Source organism: Limulus polyphemus, unplaced genomic scaffold, assembly GCF_000517525.1.
Source record: "Limulus polyphemus unplaced genomic scaffold, Limulus_polyphemus-2.1.2 Scaffold129, whole genome shotgun sequence".
Lineage (NCBI taxonomy): Eukaryota > Metazoa > Arthropoda > Merostomata > Xiphosura > Limulidae > Limulus > Limulus polyphemus.
Genome location: NW_013665739.1, coordinates 753,922 through 771,607, shown reverse-complemented (window position 1 = coordinate 771,607; position 17,686 = coordinate 753,922). Strand labels below are relative to the sequence as shown.

The window sequence follows — 17,686 nt, the reverse complement described above, 5'->3', positions numbered from 1 at the left end:
AGAGACAGGAAGCTAGAAAGTTGACCAAAATATAAATAAAACTGTTTCATTCAATTGATGGCTATGTATAAACAATCAATTCTGAATGACAATCAAATTCCAGTATCGCTTCAAAGCTTCGCTACATAATTCTTAGTTCAAGCAAATAGTGCTTTGAAAAAAAAATGTCGAAAAATATAATAAAGATGATAAAAGTTGGTCAGAAGTGTATCTTATCCTCAAAATTTCACATTCTAACCCTTTTTAAGAGCAGTGTACACAATTATAGAAACAAATATAACAATATTTCGGTATGACTATACTGCTCCTGAAGAGACAGGAAGCTAGAAAGTTGACCAAAATATAAATAAAACTGTTTCATTCAATTGGGGAATTACATAAGGATTTTATTTTACAAACATATTTAACTTCAGTGAATTTCTAAATATTCTGAAGGAATCGTTCCAATTTTTATATCCGTACGAAAATAACTTTTAAGACATTTTAGTTAATATATATTTTAGAGCATATTACAGATAATTGTGATAGAGCCATATAATTTCAAAATATTCCTAAAATATCCCAGTAAACATTTGTAATGGCCATATTAAATTACAACTGTCTAACATTGAAATACGTAACCATTTATGTGTGCGTATGTGATTTATATATTGTAACTGACATTACATGTATAGATATCATTATTATTACATCACCATGTACAATTAGTTGAGAAGTTCGTATCAGCTAACAAATATGACAAAATGAAGAGATATTTTTGTCAGTAATGCCATGTAAAGAAGGCTTTGAGAAAAAATTAATATTAAAATGTATTTATCATTAAAATATTCTGTAATATCTTCTGAGTAAAGAAGTAGAAATGATAAAATGACATAAAACGTTCTAATGATATATATAACGAACTAGAAAGAGCTCCAACTATTTAAAAAATGGACGTTTAATTTATAAATTTAAAATTCAAAAGTCAAATGCATATTAATAATGTAATCGTAATAGATATATTTACATTCTCTTTTTTTTTCTTCTACTGACCTCATTATGTAAACATAGATAGCTTCAACAATAGCAGTGTTAAAGTTCAACGTTAGAAACTGGATTGGTGAACCTTTTAGAAACAGCATTGTTGGAGGTTTGCATCCTAAAATAACAGGTCAAGTATAATAGTACGCTTGTAAATAAAGTATTTGTACGTTTCACTTTATGATCGGGTTCGAATCCCCATCCCAACAAACATACTCACCCTTTCAGCCGTGAGGGTGATATGAAGTGACGGTCAATCACACTATTCGTTGGTAAAAGAATAGGCCAAGAGTTGGCGGTGGATGCTGATGACTAGCCTTTCACTGCTAAATTAGAGATGTTAGCGCAGATAGCTCTCGTGTAGCTTTGCGAGAAATTGAAACCAAACCACTTTATGGTTGTTGTTTATAGTGTTATTCTTCTTCCTTATTCAAGGGTTATAAATTCTTTAAAATATCTGAATGGAGAAACGAGTTATAAATCAACTAGATGTACCTACGGTTTGGAAAATGATCTCACATATTATAATTACCACGAACAAACAGATTTAGACGAAAACATTTTTTACTTACTGAAACTATACTGCACAAAGCAATTTTAGAGTAACTAATTTACGATTAAAATGTAAAATGAAATATTTTTGATAAAATGACAAGTATAATATTTTGATAACCCATGTGGCCTTATATGATGTTAGAAAAACAAGTAGGTTCAAGAAGTCTTGAGAGAAATGAATAAAAACCCTGTAACTCGAGCGCTTTCGAAAGGTGGACCTTTCTTCTTCATGGGCAAGCTGGTACTTATGATATTTTATCAATGACAAATCAATACCATTGTTATAAAGCCATGACAACCGCCCACTTAGAGTTCATTTCTGTGGAGGTCATATGATAGATTATGTGACTTTTACAGTTAATAATATCTCTCTTCAACATGGTCGGCACGAAGAGCAAGACACCCTGACACCAATGTTGCATCCTTAAATCAATGTTTTTTTTTGACAAAGTCAAGGCACCCTGACACCAATGTTGCATGGTTAAATCAGTGATTTTTTGACAAAGTTCTGATGTATCTTCGACTTTTCCTCCAAAAGAGAAGTTTCCAGTTGCCTTTTATTACCTGAAGTCACTTGATAGGATGAGACGTGTTTCTTAATAACAAACCATACATGCTCAATGTGTTTGAAGCCGGCGAGGATGCAAACCACTCCATTCTGTTAATCTTTTCTTTACCGAATGTGTCGAGTGATAGGATGAAACATGTTTCTTAATAACAAACCATACATGCTCAATGTGTTTGAAGCCGGCGAGGATGCAAACCACTCCATTCTGTTAATCTTTTCTTTACCGAATGTGTCGAGTGATAGGATGAGACATGTTTCTTAATAACAAACCATACATGCTCAATGTGTTTGAAGCCGGCGAGGATGCAAACCACTCCATTCTGTTGATATTTTCTTTACCGAATGTGTCGAGTGATAGGATGAGACGTGTTTCTTAATAACAAACCATACATGCTCAATGTGTTTGAAGCCGGCGAGGATGCAAACCACTCCATTCTGTTAATCTTTTCTTTACCGAATATGTCGAGTGGTTTAATAAAACAAAGGTGGATGTTATCATCGATAAAGGTTAAGTCAAGGTCAGTTGTACCAACATACGGCAGACTAAAGTGTTGTAGTATGTGGTTTCTATAATATATGGGCGTATTGACCTCTATAGCCTGAGGGATAGCATGTTATGACAGTAATGATACTATTCCTCAGGCTATAAAGGTCAGTACACCAACCAGTGCTTATTTCTACTTACTCTATACTTCAACCACCACCATATACGTTATATTCTCTATAAAAACGAGCAGGATATGGTTCATAATTATCTTCATATAAGTATAAGCTTATCATCTGTTTGCAAAATAAGGTGAATTATCTGTTAAGCAAATATTGCTTTACGAGTGTTTGTTCCACGGATATTTTCTTGACACTATTGGAGGTGTGTTGTTGTATGTCTTGCTGTGACCAAAAAGCACTTAATTGGCACCTGTCGTATAGATTAGCCTTCTAAAGATCTAGTTCTAATTATCAGTACACCAACATAGAATCTATTTGTGGCTGTAAAAATATGATTTAGTCTCCAATCATGTAGCTTACGATTTCAACGAGCTAAAATCGACAGATTGTATATGGTGGTCTTTTTCTTCTCTTGGTGTCTGAGCAGTTATATAATTGGGCTGGAAAAGGTTACCAAATTGTGTTAACTATCTTTTTGATACTTGTAGCCAATTCGAAACAGTCGCTCGTGATTTGTTAGTTGCCATTCGTATAATGACTCTCTAGATGAGCGAAAGATTCAAAATGTGTTATGTGACGTCTGGCCATGATTCATGAGCAGTCTGGACAAATGACACACGATATTGTGAGACAATTGTATATACCATAGGATGAATGACTAGTCATATGCATTTAAAAAAAATTCCTGATTATCAGATGTCTGATTTGTGTAACGATGAACCGAGGAAGATTATTTTACACAGTACTTTTTGCCTTTTGATAGATAAATGTTACAAACTCTTTAATTGTTTTAAACAAGCAGCACAACATTAAACACATTAGAATGTTATTACTATTTAGAAACGATATGTGAAATGAAAAACTATCTATTCCTCATCAAAAGTCATGTCAACACGAAAATTACCTTACAGATAAACAAAACTATAGAAATGCCTACATTGCTACATTTTTTGATCATAAAGACGTGTAATATAAATGTCTAGAACTTGAAGATTCCAATATTACTTATTAAATAAGATAGTATGTTATACAAAAGTCACGTATCTGGTTGAAACGTTCAAACTCGACGATAATGAGTCACGTAAAAACATTAGCGAAACACTAAATACTAATGCACTTGTCTGTTTTTATTAAAGGAGAGCATCACGCTTGAAAAGACATAATTCAGTCTTACCGTTTAAAACGAAAAAAGCCGTATTTCAGGCACAAATGTTACAAAGTTTATTAGGTTTCATGTTTTAGTATGTTATTTAGTACTTTGCATTTGTATCTGTATACTCATCTTTAACTTATAACAATTAAATTTGTTCTCACAATGTTAGTGAATTTCTTTTGTTTAATTTCTTCTCTTGACACTATCCTTCCCCTATGTGTTTTCGATACAAGTACGAAACATCTCAATAAAAGCAAAACAGAAAATAACCATAACGATCCTACTCCGTTGCTGAGGAAATACCACCCTGTTCGGTAGTGAAATGGACGCGGCTTGCCACCTACAGGCGAACAGCCTGAATCACTGTAATATATAGATCTCAACGACAAGGCTTCTTCACATAACCGCAGGTGTGTTAGAAACAAGAGCGGAGTGACAGGAGATTACTTAGATGACGGAGTAGAGATGGTTTCCAATCTAAGTATTCAGGTTATCGTTTTAACATCTGGTTGTATCTACTGATAATAGCAACACTTGGCTAGAGATGATGTTTCAGAAGAAAAGAGGGTATTATGGGGTCTACATATGGTCTGTTATTCTTACTGTCTGGTTTTGTTTACATGGTAAGTTTCAATATAAATATTTGTTTGAAACTGTAAAGCACACATGTTTCATCTTTTTTGGCGTGTCTAAAATTTATCTATTAGAGTTTATCTTTATTTCCAATACAAACTAACAGAAATCTTTAACAGGTTAACATGTAAAAGTTTTCTCACACTCAGTAAGACTGAGATATCCTTTAAATACCACAATTTTTTTCGTAATTCTTATAGATATATTTGGTTCCCTTTTTCACTTTTGCAAAATTAGAATGATATATTTTTCTTACAATATCGGATTTCAGCTTTTTCGAAAAATAAAATGTAATATATGAAATTGTTTTATTTTGTTTCTTATAAAACGATTTCTGGAATATGATTATTGTTTCTATATTAGGTTATTTCTTGAGGTCATATAACATAAACCTTACAGGCATCTCTATCACCATAATAATATAAAAATCGTATAGTAAAAGTACTTAAAGTTAGCGCTAATGCTAAACAAAAAGTCAATGTAGGGATTCTGAATTTTAGAAGCCAACAAACATAGCTCAATCCTTTCGAATTTCGTCCTTATTAATCGTTCACGTAAATACTAAGACGTGCGATCTTCAATGGCAATTCCTCGGTTAGCTAAGGTATCTGTTCTTTGAACAGAATTGAATGTTTGAAACCCGCCCAATCTAGATTTTCGCTTCTTCAGAAAAATTCAAGTTTCACAGAACGGTGTACCACTCTTAAAAAATCTTATTATGAAAACAAAATTGCTTTTCTATGATATCGTGGTGCTATTTGATTAATAAACAATTTGCATGTGTCGGACAAGCGATTTATGTATCTCGAAATGGACATATTGTAATAACTTAGCAGAGTAGTACGGATATGTGTCGGACAAGCAGCTGGCTCATCAATAATTTATCAGTCCATGATAAAGTAACGACTGAAAAATAACTTTTAGCTTAAGGAACTAGGAAAGACTTGTTAGCCAATCAAGTTGGATTAGATCACTAGCATCATTTATAAAATTTCGAAAAACAAAGATCTAATAAGATTTAATTTACAAGAATTCTGTGTGATAAATGGCATATTTTGATTAAACTATTCATTTTTGTCAGTCAAAATAATAAATTGACGCTATGGTGTTAATACCTTTCTGGTGTTGTCTCATAATGATTCTTGCCTAAAAATTATTTCTAGTATTTTAAAATTTATATTTGGTAAATAAAAAGTATTGGTACTAGAACTAAACGATCTAATAACATCTAAATGTTGTTTTTTATTTAATTACACACTCAACGTTTCGCTTTACAGATTCTTCAGGAGCGTTCACTAAAACACAAAACTCATCATTACACTATAGAAAATGATAATTGCGTTTAAATAACAGTCTAAAAAGAAAGGTACATATAATTAATATAGATAATTGAACCCGCAAGTAAAAGAATTAAGTAAATATCGGGTTCATTAAGCCTTCTAGAATTATCCGAGCACGAACATTTTAACTTTAAACACCAGTACTAACACCCACAACTTTTAAGCACCATATGTTGTGATCATTGCACCTATACATACGAACACTTTAAATTTAATACAAATTATAACGTGTACAATATATACCAATAAATATGTAATACTGGTAAAGAAAGCATCGAATCTTACACTTAAACGAACTTGCGTAAAATGTATAAATACACAGACCTGAGCACTCTGGTTAAAAGACGCCGTTAAAAACAAAAACACATAAATTAAAAAGCAAGAACTCTGCCAAACTAATACTTAATAATGACTTTGATACTCACCACTCTTGCTCATTATCCTACAAAAACGGTTATTTAATCATATTTGTGTCCCGAAAATTTGAGCAAGTTCTTAAATACTTATAGTTAAGGTAATGTTTATTACAAGAACATGTACACCGTCATTTAATATCATCAACTTTAACGCGAAGAAGAACTGTTTAAAACACGCACAATATTTGTTTTATTGTTTAGACGAGGACTCATGATACTAGAAACGCAGCATTGATCTCATCGCTATTTATATCATCAATATTCTTGAACATCGATTGTTATGGTGTGAAATAGATTAGATAAGTAACTTATAACTATTATCTATTTTATTTATGTGAGTTACAAATCATGTTTTTATGGTAAGGATTAATAACGCAATATTATATATATATATTTTACTTTTAACGCCGATTAGCTGAAAGTAAAATTAAGTTCGTTAAACAAATATGTATCTTGTAACTAGACGCAAGAAAATGTAATATAGAATAGTTTTGCTTAAAATAGATGAGGACGTTATTTATTTCTAAAGTTTTGTAAATATTTGATGTTCCTCAAAAGTCCAAATGAGGATCTTCTACATAGTTCACCACTTATTTCTATTATTTCATGTAATTAGTTTATATTATTCGTGGTATTAAGAGAAGCACATGTAAAGTTTGAGTTCTTGAACAATCTCACATTCTGCCTTATCAACCATGAAAATAACGAACTTACCGTACATGTTCAGTTTTTCCAGTAATTAGTTTCACGTCGTATTATTTCCCTCTAATTAATGCTAGAGAAGTTGAAACAAAGCGAACATTGACATGAATTCCTCAAACCGCTCATTACAACGTATATTGCACAACTTGTATTAGACGCACAATTGCTGCCAAACAGAAGTTAACGAAAGTTCTATTCATTAAGTAAAATAGAGAAAACATGCGGTAAACTTCAGGTTGTATTATTTGTCAGACAATGTATATTCACCAAAAGACTCGGTCTTATATTTGTGTAAGTCAACATAGATAAATGTAAAATGTTACAATACTAATATCTATACTATTATAAAGGGTAAAAATCAATGTTCGTGACTAATGTCTGTGAAATAATCTGAATAATCGCTAATAGCAATCTTCGAAAAGTCTATAAATCAAGTTACTTTTCATGAACATGTTGAGCATGTTGTCTAATTGTCCGTAACGAATAAAACATATGATAAGGTCTAGATTTGCTGAACGAAGATAAACCCGTTGTGTTGTTATCTGTACGCCAAGTATTATTCTGATATGACTAGTGAAAAACGAAAGATTGTTTCTTATATAATTCGTTGAAAATATTTGTTAGTAAAGAGACGTTTCATGCGTCTTCAGTACAGATTTACGTCTCAGCAGCTACAACATTATATATTATGTGAATTTACTCGGTAAAAATATCATCTCTTCTTCTTCTTGTTAACTATCGCAACATCAATTTCCATAAAACCAAAGCACTAACTACACGTTTTGATAAAAGTCTAGAAGTATCTTTGAGCCATAACCTCGACTTGTATCTGTTAAACATTGCAATTTTTTATCCTGCAGTACTGATTACTAGGAGATAGGGTCGATTTACCTACAAAGTTCGAATATGTTGGGCCCGGCATGGCCAGGTGGTTAGGACGCTCGAGTCGCAGTCTGAGGGTCGCGGGTTCAAATCCCTGTCACAACAAACATGCTCGCCATTTCAGCAGTGAGGACGTTATAATGTGACTGTAAAAGAGAAGCTCAAGAGTTGGCGCGAAATTCATAAGAAACCAAACCAAATATGTTATATCAATTTAGACTTAATTTTTGAGATATTTATTCATTATTTTTAGCATGGCCAAGATTGTGTTATAAGTTAGGATTTGATGCCAGGTCAACTTAATTATTGTACTTACTATGACCAGGTTTGTGTTATCACGAGAGATTTCATTGTTATACGTAAAAGGTTATACAGAGGGTTCGGTAGATTATATTAAAACTGTTTTAGAGCCTCACCACGTCATTACAGTCTATGTAGCCACATCCGTTTGTATTCTATCTGGCGACCATACATCTTAAAAATAGCCTTGAAGCATAGTTTTCATTGCAAAATACTCAGTTGTAACGCTGTCAGGCTCAAATGAAACCACTCCTCCCTGCACGTGCTTTGTATCGCTTTTTAGCACAGATATATTTCTTTACTATGTAGCATACTGTTGCCTTGTCACATGTACTCTTGTCTCTGACCTTTGTGCTCGTGGACTATCTTCTCTCGCAAAATTGTAAAACTTCGCTTACCATATTTGGTGTGCAACTTGTTGCAGATCACTTTCTGGCTGGTTCTGGTAGTATAAGTTCATCCAAATACTTTAGTTTTTCAGTGCAATTAAGTGAAGGGATATTCTTTTGTTGGTTTGTTTGTTATGAATTTCGCGTAAAGCTACACGATGGGCTATCTGCGCTAGCCGTCCCTAATTTAGCAGTGTAAGACTAGAGGGAAAACAGCTAGTCATCACCACCCATCGTCAACTCTTGGGCTACTCTTTTACCACCGAATGGTGGGATTGACCGTCACATTATAACACCCTCACGGCTGAAAGGGCGAGCATGTTTGGTGTGACGGGGATTCGTGCCCGCGACCCTCCGATTGCGAGTCGAGCGCCCTAACCACCTGGCCATGCCAGGCCCTCTCTTGTTGGAAATTATAAATATCTGAAGTACTCAACACAGCTTTACGATCTGAGTGCATGAACATTTTTTGTCGAAAGGAGTTATTACATATCTTTCACAAAATAGATAAATTTCGGCGGCTTCACACTACTTACGTAAAGCCAAATAATGTAGTTCTGATACGTGTCTTTCCATAGCACCTTTATTTGGATGTGGTTGTCACGTGACTTGTTGGACTGCATATTTAAAATCGTTTCGATATAACGTACTCAGTCCTATGTATACCAGAGACTTAACTGTTATATTTTTAATGATTAAATTGGTGCTTTCATTTCGCGTTTATATTAAGTGAATTATATTGTTATACTCACTTTTACTTTATCACACTTGAATCCTAGGATTTACAGTGTAATATACGGTGTAATTTACGGTGTAATATACATACAAGCCTGAATACACATCTGTCCAGGATACGCCGAGTGAAAAAATGAAAGAGGGTTAAAAACTTTGAAGAAAAAGTGCATATTAATGTTTAAAATAACTAGTTAGAGTTTGATATTTCGTTATTAAATGTTAATTATAATTGAATTATATTGAAATTAAGGTTGGTTTATGTATTTGTTTGTTTTAGAGCAAAGCCACAGTGGGCTATCTGCTGTGTCCACCTGGGGAATCGAACCGCCGACCTTAGCGTTCTAATCCGCAAACTTACCGCTGTCTTACCTGGGTATTTGTTTCAGGTAGAGCTCGTGATAGTAAAACGAGCCACATTGATAATAGTTGATCCGATTTATGTGTGAAAGATATGCTTATTAACATTTTTTTTTCAATTTTAAGGTGTATTGTATGTACACTCAATTTTTTTCTTTTTCGCTAGTGTAGTTTGAACATAACAATGAAATTGTGATGAGCACCAGGAATGTTTTAAATATACGGGAAAATTTCATTTGATACTTTTAATCCACTTCAAAAACGTTTCCACAATAGTGGCTGTCGGAAGAACGAAGAAATGTGATCTCTAGCCATCGATATTGTGGTGTATTTGAATTAAAACGTTTAACTGATTTACATTTAGCACGTGAGAATTGACCTCAGTCTTTATCGTAACACGTCTTGTTTTCCGCTTTTGAAACAACAACCTTATGATGTACTTTGCATGACTCGAAGAAATTTCTGTTAGGAAGATTTTGTTTAAAATGATTGATTCTTCAGCCATTGTTACAGTAGGATGTTGTTCGGCATTACGAAGTTCATTATACATAGGTCACATTTCATTAAAACACATTAAAATAGCGAAAATATATAACCGACAAACAAGATCACTGAAATATCTCTAAGTTACAAACAGTATAGGATCCTGAGCCAATTGTTGCTAAGATATCACAGTCCGTAACTAACGATATGTAACCACTTTCGAAACACATCAGAGTACACACCTATCTTCGCTGGCTACCATAGCGCACACGTAACAGCACACCTGGAGTGTTGCAATAGATATTGTTGTAACCATGCTTATGTCTAAACCATGCCCGTGTAAATCAATAAATTTTAGACACAACAGAAAACCACTTTAGAACAGTGTGCATAATTCTAGGTGTAGGGCCGATGTAACTAAAGTTATAGTCACTAAATAAAAGTTGAATTAATTCCATTAGTTTTATGGTATACAATAAGGAGCTTCATAGCATTTCATTAAACTTCTGAGAAAGTCATATGTTTTAGTTTATAAGCCGAGCGTTATAAAGATTGTTTTAAACCTAAGAGCACAAATATATTTAAAGTACTTTTAGTTTTTGTCTATATGATTTTAAGTAGAAGGTGTCACTATACAGTTATATTCCATTTTCGTTGTCGTAAGATACATGCTTTTGATATCGAAAAAAATATGCTTCTTAGTTTCAATTACATCGATATTACTTATATCAACAGGACATTATACTGAATTTATGGCCAAATATACAGTACGTTAGTTTTGTACCAATTCAAAACCTACGTTTTATGTAAATGCTTCAGAAGTACTTATAAAGCCTGGTACACTTAACATTGAAGGAAGTAAAGGAAGAGCATTACAGAAGAAAAATTGACTATGGAAAATATAAAACATGTGTCAATAATCAATTGAAAACACATTTTAGAATTCTGAACACATTTGTAAATAAAAGCAATAACTAAATATTTGTAGCTCTTTTGACTTCCATTCGCCAATATGACAGATAGTATATTCTCTGTCAAGCAATGGACTCTAGGAGCTGTGCCCAACGCAGGGATATAGCCCCGAATTATAGCCTTTCAAGCCATCGGCTTACCGCTAGTCACAACTTTGAACATTCTCACATCTAATATACTTCTCAAGTTTACCTCTCAATCAGTTAATGTTGAGAAGTGGTACGCATATCTTTTCTATTTTTATAAACACCTCTTTATTATAAGAAATGCAGTTATTATTATTATTGTAACTGTACATCATTTACGGTTTGTTCTTTTCTTTTTTATAACATCTGTTATTAATGAAGGAATTAACTTTAATTTATTTTATTACAAAATAGTTTGATTTTGAAATTCTTTAGCGTGTTTTTTTTTCATTTGCATTTTGATTATTATAACAGATATGGTTCACCGATAAGTCTACGGACTCACAACGCTAAAATTCTGGGTTCGATTCCTCGCGGTAGACACAGCAGATAGCCGACTGTGGCTTTGCTCTAAAACAAATAACAGTTATTAAAGTAGTTTCTTTCACAAATTGTTAAATGAGAAAATTAAAGACTGGTTAATTAACTCACCAAAAGTGCTCATGACAATAACCTATAAACATAAGCACACACACACACATATATATGTTTATTTGTTTGTTTTGTTCTTAAGCACACACACACATATATATACGTAACATTTAGATTCCTAAAGTACCATTGTGAAGATTAACAGCTTACTTGTGTTTGCAGTCTGCTAATAAACATAATATTTGAAAGAAATTAATTTTAATACTTTGTTTCATATCTTATTGATATTACATTATAAAATTATAGTTTCTGGTATATTGACTTCTACTTGAACTGTACAATAAGATGCTTATAAAAATATATAAATCCATTACTTTGAAATTACTGTCGATATAAACCTTCATTTAAAACATTTAGTTTATAGTACCAATAACTAATCTGTTTTAGTTCGTCATTAATGGTACGGGTTTGTTATTAAAGAGTATATATATAACCTAGATGTTTAAATTATAGCAGTTCTCTTCAGAGAGAGGTCGCTACTAGAGTGGATGATATTATGACATCTAGTTTGAGTGAACAAATGATAGGGTAGATACGTTATGACCCGATGTTGGTGTTTCATTTGTTTTCGAGTAGAAACAGAAAATTGCTTTTCAGTAGAGGAATAGAGACCCGCGCGTGAAACAAATTACTGATAGGTGCCACATTCAATCAGCTGAAGGCAGAGTCCAGGAAATAAGAAGTCGACTGAGGAAATAAATATAGAGAATGGCAGTGTACAAGTAGACGTCCAATATCTCCTTTAAGTAGAAAACCTTTTTAGTAAATCATGTCTCACACAGACCAGTATCTGGACCAGATCATTATTTCATCATTTGACTCCGTAACATTCTTTCATTCTCAATTTTTCTGTCTCTCTTCATTTACCCGCTTCATTTATTCCATAGTGTAAGGAGATTTCCTTCCTCATGAGTCGGAACTACTTAGATATTGCGTGAGGTTTACGCTATTTCCTGTTAGCTTTTGATGTCAAAACGTATCCTGATGTGTGATTAATGATTCTAAAGATAGATGGTGTAAAGTTTGTCTCATTGGAGGAAAAATGTAAACGACAGATTAACTTTCTCTATTGTTGAAACTCTCACAGTTCTTGAAGTTTAGAAAAATATATTATCTAGCAACACGACATATCATTCTGTAGAAGTAGTTTGAATGTTTGGACTCTGAATAGACTTGTCTGGTGAGAAACGCATTTTCGTTGATAACGCTTTCTTCTTATATAATGTGCGTTTGCATTGAAATATTCTTCTTAAAATTAACTAAGAAGTGTGTAAATTATAGAGACGTATTAAGTAATATGGTCGTAACTCATTTTTACTAACTCAAATAAACTATTTAAAGTCATTCTAGTTACTGAATATCTTGCCTTATCATTGTATAAAATATTTGCCATTTCGTTATCTGTAGTTTTTTGTGTGCTGAAAACAGACCGTTTATTTTGATATGTTGAGACTATTATTTAAAATATGCCCACTTATCAATGAAAGATTAATTCAGATGAATATACTAACACGTGAAAGGACACAATTCACTGAATGTGTTGTCTCAGAGGAAGAAATTAAATGTTGAAATAACTAGAGATTCGAAATATTGTCAGACTTTAATTTGTCTTTTCTAGTAATGGTTTTATTTTAATTATCATGGCATATACTTCAAAATATTATAAAATATAACTGATACTATTTTCATAGAAAAGGTTAACCGTCAACAATACATCATGCACCTAGAATATTCGTTTTAAGCAACAGATTGAACACTTTATGTGGCAGACACTGTATTGTTAAATTCTAGATGGTACAACGGAATACAGAATAAAATATAGCTAAAATATAGTGTATAAATAGAATATACAAAATGTGAAGTTGAGTTGATAGGCGAGAGTATCTTAGTTAATATTACTATAAGAAGACAAACATTTTAGGCTAAAATGAATACGATATTGGTTTTAAAAACTGATTCCATGTCTTTAGAAACCCTATTCAAAGCCTGTATGTGATTTGATTTATTAATAAGAAAAAGATAGGCGTTTCTAAAATAAGATGTACAAAAGAAGCTTTTATCTCGTCAGAACCAATAAAATCAGGTTTGTTAGAAATAAGTCCTGTTCTTAAAACTTTTTCTTCTCATGCATGGATTGTTACTTTCTTACCTGACATGTTAATAATTGTACAACAAAGAAAGTTCTTAACCACTAATTACTTCTTATTTTTTGATCACTAAATAATTCTGTGTTTGATAGTTTACAGTACTCTCTGGTGGTATGAATATTTCTGTAACAAAATCAGTTACGTAATTGTTATTCGTATAAACACAAATAATTATTTAGACAAATTGTTATTCCACAGTTTAGGATTAGGAAACATGCATGTCATTTAGATGCCAACTTCTTTTGTCATAATCATTTTGTATACATTATGCAAGCACTTAGTTGTGTACATATGTAAACAACTACATTAATGCCTTTTGATTAATTCAAGATGTATAGTAATACATTATTTTTTTTACTTATTTTAACTATAAGCCAGTTGCAGGCAAATTAATTAACAATGTTGCATACATAGCACTGTTTTGCAACTTTTATACATAGAAACTTGTTTTTGAAGTTTTGTTAAGTCATTCGACAATAGGATTGCATTTTGTTATATATTTTTATACTCTCAGGCTACTCTAGTGCCGACTACATAATACATATAACGTAGTGGAAATGTAAACGAATGAGCTCGTTTTAATTAAGAACTAAAAGCTACATTCTTTGATAAGAAAACAAACTCTTATTTTTACCTGTCAATTATTTAAAGTCTTCTTACCAATCAAAATCTAAAACCAATTTAAAATAATTTCAAAATTGCAGATCAGTCACCCCAAAAAACAATGTTTTTAAACATAGCAAGAAATGTATATATTATCTACTCTTACCTTATAAATGAACATCTTCAAATAAGTACAAATTATTCAATATCTTTAAATGCTACTGAATAAATATTTTAGGTTGAGAAATATAATTCATCGAGATTTTTCTGAGATGATGTTTCGATATAAGAGCACAAAACTGATTATAAAGAAGTTAAAAGCTAAATTAAGCTATTTTAAAATACGGAGAAAACATTCTGAGACTTGCAAGATCCTTGTGTGTTGCGAAATGGAGTTAAGAATAACGGAGAACTCAGACAGATATCCATAAGAAAGATAGCATGCTATCTGATCCATTGCTGCCTATAGCAACAAATTAAATTCCACTGAGTACCAGTAAGCTCCTGTAATAACATAAGTTATCCTCTTCTGTTTGGGTGACATTTAATGCCAATGTAATTATAGTAGCTCGTACCTAGTAACCATCCAATGTAGTTGAAATAAAATATCAACAAATAGTTACTTGCACAAGCAACCAAGGAACTCATATACATACATAAGTAATGTAATATTTCTAGTTTCTCAGATTTCCGTTATTTTATATTATAGAACTGCTTAACAAGACTGTACTATCTATTTCTATTAAGTATCCGTTTTTCGTATATATATATAAGCGGAATAATTCTATCTCGGATGGTCTAGCATTTCACCGTTCCCACCACTGTGTTTTTTTCCTTCTAGGCCTACCAACTCAGGCACTTTTTTCTCAACCCCATGGATCATTATTGTTTTCTTCAGTAATATTGCGTATCACGTGCCTATCCCAAAATTAAGCACAGATACACTAAAAAAAATCTGTTAACAGTACTGTTGTTACTTCTGGTTAAATAAAGTATTTCAAGATAAAAAAAGGACTGTCTTACCGGGAAGTATTTGGGTTTACAGCAGGTTTAATGAAACTCATTACATAATCCTACAAAACACAAATGTTAATTGCTGAGAAACTGATAAACTATAAATACCTTGAACCTCCTTCCTATAATTAAGTGCATTGATTTCCTCCCAGTTATACATCAGCTGACTGCAGATAATTTTGTGCAGGACAAAGTTTTACAAAAAAAGTGTATGAAATGTCAATGCTAGTTGAAACTGACTAATATGATGTATCTAAAGTAAGGTACAGAAATATATAAGCCAGTGTATTTTAATGAAACAGAATAGCATTTGTTGAAACTATATATACGAAAAAGTAGTTTTATCATAGCATAAAAACCTATAGCTACATATAATATATTATTATTACACATGCAATGGTGAAATGTGAATACTAACTTAAAGTTTCTCATTGCGGTCAATATTGGGAGCTTTATAATATAATTTTCATCAGAAAAAAATGTTTGTTTTTAGGATTTGTGGAGTTTTTATTGCGGGATTATATTCTCTGACGACATACTGTCTTTTAAAGTGTTATCTTTTCTTAAGTAAACATACAGTGTGCCTTTTGTCTTAACTTCAGTTGCAATTAAGGAGGAATCAACAATCATAATAAAAGTTATAAGCTATAGAAGAACGACTATTCTTTTTGAAGTCTCAGACGTTTTATTCAGATTTATAGCATTTATTTAATATTTTGAGCTTCACAGATAAAGGTATAAAATATATTGCGTTTTTGTTACTATGCAGTTTGGTTCAATTTGAGTTGTTCAATACGTGATGAAGCGTGTTGATGAAAAACAGGCTTTCTTTAGCTATATATGTGTGTGTAATGTTTCTTTTAATTTTTTGTTTTTCTATATAATTCATTGAAAATGATATTTAACTAGAGGCTTACTTTAGTTAAAATGTCTATAACTATTTTTGGTTAACCCATTTTAATCCTGTATGTAATGTTTTGCTAAAATCCAATATCTAATTGGGATGATTTTTAATAAACAATGCGTACTTGCATCTAATTTAAATAATCCATATAAAGTGAATCTTCATATCATAAAGTATTGTTAGAGTCTGAATATCCTTGTAGGATGGTCTAAAAGTGTTCCGTATAATGTCGTGATGTCGAAAACTTTATATGAGGGACATTGAATAAAAAAAGTTTGTTCACAGATCGTTAATGATCAAATGCTCTTGTGGAAGACATTGTTATACTTTTATGTTAACAACTGCAAAATCTATTGCATGCTGCCAGAAAAAACAGGAAACGATCCTAAGAGAAGCTTGTTATGAGTTTCGTTCTTCTGGACAGATTTTTCTGGATATCATAACTTTAAAAAGTAGCTTATCAAAGATACTTCCTCGTATAGAATAATATGTCATGAACATTTTGAACTCATAAGAGAAAACGCTTCTTCGACTATTGATAAACAGCGAACTCTAGTTTGTTTGTTTTTTTAATTATGCACAAAGCTACACAAGGGCTATCTGTGCTCTGCCCACCACGGGTATCGAAACCCGGTTTCTAGCGTTGTAAGTGCGGAGACATACCGCTGTGCTACTGGGGGGCGCACACTCTAGAAACGAAGAACATGCATTACAGAGATATAAATATTTTTAATAAATAGTCAAAAGAGTTTGCAATCATTATTTATATTATCTACATAAGAGAAATATTCCTTAGGATTGTATCAAATAAATACTATTTAGAAACGAGGAACATAACTTAAGGTTATGTAAAATTAATATTTTCTTCCCTTCAGGAACATATCTTACGAGTTACGTTTTAATTGCAATATTAAATGTTATAATAACCAAATAAAATTATATATTAATTTATAATCTCAGACTTTTAAGCTTACACAGGTAAAGATATTTTAAATTACGTAATAGCTGTAGATTTTTGTATTATTATAGAAATATTTTCTTTAACGATACACCGTGTGAGTCAAGAGTGGCTCAGTGGTTAACGTAACGGACTGTGTAGTTGTGGGTTCTATTTTAGCATCCCGTTACCGCAAAAAAATATAAACTCATGCTCCCACTATGTTGTCTGACAAGAGTAGCTCAAGAATTGACGGTGGGTACTGTTGAATAGCTGCGTTCCCGCTACTCTGG

At 32.2% G+C, this 17,686-nt stretch overlaps 1 protein-coding gene across 2 annotated transcripts in view; it reads left to right on the top strand.

Annotated features, from left to right (window-relative positions):
- Positions 1-4,373: 4,373 nt before the first annotated feature.
- The window catches only part of LOC111089786, a 40,557-nt gene continuing 27,244 nt past the window's right edge, over positions 4,374-17,686 (top strand). For both annotated transcript variants that reach the window (XM_022402871.1, XM_022402866.1), the window contains exon 1: positions 4,374-4,585. In XM_022402871.1, the coding sequence (XP_022258579.1) occupies positions 4,507-4,585 (79 nt within the window). In that variant the 5' untranslated portion in view covers positions 4,374-4,506. The remainder of the gene's footprint in view (positions 4,586-17,686) is intronic.